The sequence below is a fragment of the Chrysochloris asiatica genome, unplaced genomic scaffold, assembly GCF_000296735.1.
Source record: "Chrysochloris asiatica unplaced genomic scaffold, ChrAsi1.0 scaffold00031, whole genome shotgun sequence".
NCBI lineage: Eukaryota > Metazoa > Chordata > Mammalia > Afrosoricida > Chrysochloridae > Chrysochloris > Chrysochloris asiatica.
In genome coordinates this window covers 9,328,074-9,334,662 of record NW_006408549.1, presented here as the reverse complement: position 1 = coordinate 9,334,662, position 6,589 = coordinate 9,328,074, and the positions used below count along the sequence as shown (strand labels likewise).

The following is a 6,589-nucleotide window of genomic DNA, read 5'->3' as shown; positions in this document are numbered from 1 at the left end:
TGTAATGAAACAAGTTATATGTATGGTTGAATGTGAAACTGATGATGTGCCCTGTAGACTTTCACTCAATTCACAATAAAAACCTTAAATTAATAAAAAAAACAAACAAACACGACAACACAGTGGCTTCTGAGAGAATCTACTGCACCAGTTGATGCACCAGTTAAACACAAGGCAGAAAGTCTGTTTAGAAGGATATGGTGACTGTTTACTGGGATTCCAAAGGGTAATCTTGGTAAATTTTCTTGAACAACACAGAGTGATTGTGGTGGCTTCTTAAAGGATGTTTTAGGAAAATTGAAAATGCATTGATATGAAAAAAGGTAAGGAAAATTGTGCTGAGGAATTTTTTGCCATCACGACATTTCACCTGCTCATTCTTCAGTGTTAGCAAGGGCTGTCCTATGAGAGTGTTTATGGGAAATCTTACCCTGTTCATCCTACAGTCCTGGTCTTTTCCCTTCAGACTTTTTTTTTGGTTCCCCCAATTCAAAGAACGTTCAAAAGGAACATGATATGAATGTCTTGAAGATACCACAACTGCTGCTTTGATGTGGTGGTGTAAATGGAAGAGCACAGAGTTCTTTAAGGAATGGAAACCCTCCTTCCAAGAGATAACAACAGTGCCTTTAAAAAGGGGTATTGCTTAATGGAGGATGTATGCGTTGAGAAATAGTAGCTTGTTGTTTTGATATTTTTGTTTAATAAAGATTTCTGTGATATTGCAGTAATACTGTTTGACTTTTTTTTTGGTGGTGCTGTAGGTTAGATGTTGAACTGCTAATTGCAAGGTCAGCAGTTCAAAGCCACCAGCCACTCCAGTGGGAGAAAGATGAGGCTGTGTGCTCCCATAATGATTTACAGTCTCAGAAACTGTATGTAGGATCACTATGAGTCAGAATCAAGTTGATGACAGTGGGTTTGGTTTCTGTTGTTGTATTTATACCATAAAAATAGGAGTCCTGGTATGACACTGTAGGATCAGCTCTGAACTGCTAACCACAAGATTAGTGGTTCAAACCCACCAACTGCTCCTTGGAAACCCTATACAGGGTTGCTATGAGTCAGAACTGACTTGGTGACACTTAAAACAACATTTATGCCATAAATTAGGGTTCCTAAGTTTTCTTGTAATTTTTCTTTGATCTTTATAGTTTAGGTTTTACATTTCTTCGATACAACTTGAGGTAGTTTTATATATGATGTGAAGTGTGGATCCTGTTTCATTTTTTCTCCAGATGGATCTCCAGTTTAGATTTCCTCCTTAATACTTCAGAATCTCTGTTTTCATTATCCTTCCCTTGTTTTGTTCCTGTTTCTAAGAAACAAGTACCTTTTCTCATTTACATTATTTTTCCCAGCATCATGTTTCACCTCTAACCCTTTATTCAGCGAGCCTTATTGATAGTCCTTTTCCTTTGCTTAGACAAGTACTTCAAGTTGCCCATCTATATCAACAAACTGTATCAACCAATCAAACAAAAATCTTCCCTTAATTCTGCCCAGCCTTTCTTCACTATGTAACCATTTACTCTTTCATTTGAAGTCCGGTTCTTGGCATATTATTTCTTTGAAAACCTCTTTCATGAAGGTCCTTGATGACTTGTACTTAGAGTGGCTTTTACTTTTTTAATGTGACATTTTTACAATATAAGACACTATACTCATAACTTTTCCCTAATTTGCATATCTCCTATTCTGTGACCTTGGTAGAACTTAGGTATTTTACTTCTCTTTCCTCCCAGTCCTACTTCTTTTACCCTTTACTTGTTCTTCTATCTCTTTCTGTCCTTAGATTAATCTGCCTTGTTTTAAGGTATAATGTTTATCGAGTTGCTAACTTTTTGATATATCAGTTGCATTCCTTAGTTATCAAATATTGAAATATGCTGCGCAATAGAAGGGTCTATGAGGAGAACTTTACCACTAGGGAGGTGCATACTCCTTAGAATAATCAGCCATTTGAGCTCAAAAGGGCTGCATTTACTCATGGACAAAGTTCAGAGAGGTTAGGCGAGGAGGAGGACTAGAAATGGGAAACAGGGAGAAAAATGGAATATTGTGGGAATTGCAGTCAGTGACATGAAACAAAATATGTATGAATTGTTGAATGTAAAACTGATTTGCTCTTTAAACCTCCACTCAATTCATAGCAGGAAGTTAAAAAACAAAAAAATTGAAATATGCTTGGCCTGAGTTGCTGTTAAGGAACGTAACATAGCTTCTAACGAACTCCCTCTTTCTTTAATGTGTGTCAAAGGAGATACTTAAAGCAACATGTATAATCTCCAAAAGTTTATCCATTTATATATGCATAAACGTCAGTGCTAATAATATTGGCAATTAAAAATAAGGCATTTATGGTAAAATCTGGCTCCAAATATATTTTTATATTGAGTAGCTTTGCATTTCATAATTTCAGTAGGGCTAATTTGCTTTCTTTTAAATGTCAGGTTTCTTTCGCGGTCAACTATGAAATGAATCAAGGAGAGGCACATGTCCAGACAGATGTGAGTTTATTTAAACTTGTCAAAATATTTACAGTATGTGTTTAAACTAAAAACAAGAAATGAAAAACAAAAACTTTTTATCTACAGGAAAGTTTCAGAATGTATAGTATATTTACTCACATACCTTTTAGTTGGTTTCTTAATGTTAACTAACATCTGACACAACCCATGTAACAATGATCACAGTGAAGAAATTTTATTCATGTAGTCCTCTTGTAGTAGCAGAATATCACCAGTGTTTTCACTAACAGTTTTTTAAAATTTCAGGACCAGGATTCCACATGCTTTTAGCAATCATATCTCCTTAGTCTCTTCTAGTCTGTGACTGTTCCTCAATTTTTGTTTGTCTTTCATGACTTTTAACAGAGTACTGGGTAATTACAGTTGACGCTTGAACAACAAGGAGTGAGCTTCAGGGACTCACTTGTTCGGCGGTGTTTTTTCCCTTTTGCTAGTGCAGTGTGTTCAAGTGTATTGAGTATCTGCTTAAGACATGCTGTGTGGACACTAATCATATCCTCCTGACCAGGTCACCTCTCCACTTGGGGGGATGGGAGGGTGAGGGGCTGCCAGTTACTGAAGAGAAGAACTGCTAATATGGAGATGGTTAGCATCACACTGTGTCTTAAGCACATACTCACTACGCATGAACGCTTATTACTGGTTGTGCTCATTTTCATCACATGGCTAAGGTGGAGTCCTGGTGTGGCTATGTGCGTTAATGCGCTGGACCGCAAAGTTGGTTTGAACCGCAGTTTTAGCGGTTCAAGCTCACCAGCCTCTCCTCGTAAATCCTATACAGGGTAGCTATTGGTTGGAATTGACTCGATGGTACTTAACAACAACAACAACAATCCATTGTAATTAATAAGTGTCTGTGTGGAGACATTTTGAAACTGCAAATATCCTGTTTCTCATCATCCTTTGCTATCATAATTTTAGCGGTAATTGATCTTGACTATAAAAGATACTAAGGAGCTCTGGTAGCGTAGTGGTTACAAATTGGACAACTAATCTCATGGTCAGCAATTCAAAACTGTCTGCTGTTCCACCGGAGAAAGATGAGGCTTTCTGTTCCCATAAAGATTTACAGCCTCGGAAACCCTTTAGAGGGTCACTGTGAGTCAGAACCGACTCCACGGCACATAACAATAACAACATAGAAGATACTACTGTGATATTCACTTGTGAGTGATTATTCCCATCATTCCTTCTATATTTATTCACTGGAATTCTGTTGTAAGGAGGAGTTATCCCTCCTCCCCCATTTACTTATATATTTATTCACTCATTAATATAAATCACTATAGATCCTTAGATAATTATAGTATTCTAGTGATTATAATTTGCATCTTTTTGCACCCTCAGATTATCTCAGATGTAGCTGTTGGGAATTCTTTCACCTTGGTTCCTGTGTCCTTTCAGTGTAGCCTTCCTTCCCCATCATTTCTTGAGCACTTTCTTCTTTCTAGAAATTACATAAATTCTGAAATGTTCTTCTTATTTTTAGATTGCTTTGGGTGTGTTGGGTGGGCTGGCAGTTTTGTTGTCTCTTTTGAAGACAGCAGGATGGAAGAGGCGCATTGGAAGTCCCATGATTGACTTACAGGTATGATCTTTAGAGTTTTCAAGCGATATTTTTAACTGTAACTGTTCTGGATTTAGTGGACTTGGGTTTCTCTGGGCTGTAGGAGTAAGAGAGGCATTTGCTGGGTCATAGGATATGTGTCTACTTCGTTCCCCTGCCATGTTGCTGTATGTTCGTTTACACTCTCACCAGCAGTGTGTTCTTATTCCCACATTCCCTTGCCAACACATTTTTCTAGCCTTTCAATTTTTGTCAGTTTGATAATATAAAGTAGTATTTCATTAATAATTTATTTTTATTTTCTTGTTACTTCTCATATGCTGGTTAATCACTTGGGTTTCCCTCTCTGTGAACTGTTTATATCCCTTGACCATTTTTATATTGTTTCCAGTTTTTCATGTTTAGTTGAAGGGAGTCCTTTTGCTTTTTGATGTTGAAATTTTGCCTCCAAATATATGACCATGGTTTGCTTTTTGTTTTGTTTTTTAAATCTAAGTGATACTTTGTTTAAGAGAATTTAGTATTGTTATAGCTGAATATTTTCTTGTTATGGTATGCCTTTTTTAGGGTCTTATATAGGAAAACATTCCTTGTCTCAAGATCACAAAAATCTCCTGCACTTTATCATTTTATTCTATTAACTATAGTTTCCTTCTGCACATATGTATTTATTTATATACTTTTTTTTTAACCTAATGTTTATTGACTACCATGTGCACAACACTTTTTTTTTTTTAACTTTTGTTGTGAATTGAGTGATAGTTTACATGGGAGGAGAACACTGGTTTTTATACTCATTGATTCATTGCAATGATTACAGTCTCCTCCGTGCATCATCATTCAACAGTATTTGCTTCGATTCCCTCTGATTTTGTTTTTTTTGGGGTGTGTGTGGGGGGAGTGTACACAAAAACACTCAGGAATATATAATCATTTAAACAACAAAGGGTACATTCTGCAACCCTGTCTCCTGGCTGCCAGCCTATAGTCTTCCTCTTTCCATGAGTGTAGAGTCCTTAGCTGCTCTATTTCTCCATGGCAAGACACTTTTTAAAAAAAAACTTTAAATGTGTAATTCATTTAATCCTCACAATAACCCAGTGAGGTTAGATTTTATTATTATTCACATGATGAAAATGAGGCAGAAGTAAATTTTCTACTCATACAATTTTTACAGTATTCCAGTAGCAGGTATGAATGAGAATACTTCAGAAAGTTCATGGAAAAATTCCAGTATTTTTTAATTCCATTTTTCCATAAACTTTTTGTACCCTCCTCATATTATCTTAATTTGCTGATGAAGAACATGAGGAGAGCTGCTTAGTAATTTGTTTGTGCTTGGATTAATCAAGAAAGGCTTTCCAGAAAGTGAACTTTAATGTGGTTTACTGTACATCTAGTCACTGAGGACCTACTGTGTGTCTGGTACAGATGTTGGTGAGCAAAGACAGACACGGTCTCTGCCCTCACAGCTGACAAGAAAAAAGGGAAGAATATTTGATAAAACAGTTCCCATTTCATAAAGTATTGGAAGATGAAAGTGTGGAATAGTTATGCTTTGGATAAGTGGTTGGAACGGGCAGATGAGTCTTGAAAGTTCATTTTGATCCATGTTGTGGACCAGAACTTATGTTTTGTGGTTAGTAAAGAGCCATTGTACATTTCTAAGAAGGGGAGTAACATAACCTAATTTGTATTTTATAAAGGTAACTAACTGATGTTTGTATGGAGGATAGATTTTAAGAAACAGTTCCAATGGTCTTATATGGTGAAAGATGAGACAGGCTTAAATAAGATAGAGGCTATTGGGATAGACCAAAAGGTGAGGATCAGAAAGTTATCTAGGGGTGGACTTTAGGTTTTCTATCTGCATGATGCATGGATGCTTGAAGCCAGGTTTCATGTTTGAGAAACTGGGTAGGTGATGTGTTATTTTCAATGGTAGTATAAATAGACTTGAGTCTTTAATGAGGTTAGTAACTGTGACTTTTATTTTTAATTGCAGACAGTTATGAAATTCTTGGTGTTCTATGCTGGTGATCTGGCCAATGTTTTCTTTATTATCACAGCAGGAATAGGTCTTTACTGGCTTATTTTCTTCAAAGTAAGTGAGTTTCTGAATTTAATCTAAATGCCAATGCATCAATAATTATGGTAAGCTTTCTTTATAACTGAGCTATTTTTATTTTGGGGGCATTTCCAATTTAAAATTGGTACAGTGGTTCAAATGTTCAGCTGTTAACTGAAAGGTCAGTGGTTCAAACCCACCATTTACTTTGTGGGAAAAAGTTGTAGCAGTCTGCTTCTATAAAGATTACAAGCTTGGTAGCCCTGTGGGCCAGTTCTACTTTGTCCTCTAGGGTCACTGTGAGTTGGAATGGACTTGAGAGCAATGGGTAGGTTTTGGCTGGTTCTGATCTCGAACACTGAGGCAAATGCTGACTTACCCTGGAGTGTATGTTATTAAGTGCAACATGAGCTCCCTGTCTTA

The 6,589-nt window shown here is 36.6% G+C and overlaps 1 protein-coding gene across 1 annotated transcript in view; it reads left to right on the top strand.

Annotated features, from left to right (window-relative positions):
• TMEM67 (transmembrane protein 67) overlaps positions 1-6,589 on the top strand; it is a 96,071-nt gene that overhangs the window by 44,307 nt on the left and 45,175 nt on the right. Inside the window, exons 15-17 of the mRNA XM_006859218.1 lie at positions 2,454-2,510; positions 4,021-4,119; positions 6,104-6,202. Coding sequence (XP_006859280.1) covers positions 2,454-2,510; positions 4,021-4,119; positions 6,104-6,202 — 255 coding nt within the window. The remainder of the gene's footprint in view (positions 1-2,453; positions 2,511-4,020; positions 4,120-6,103; positions 6,203-6,589) is intronic.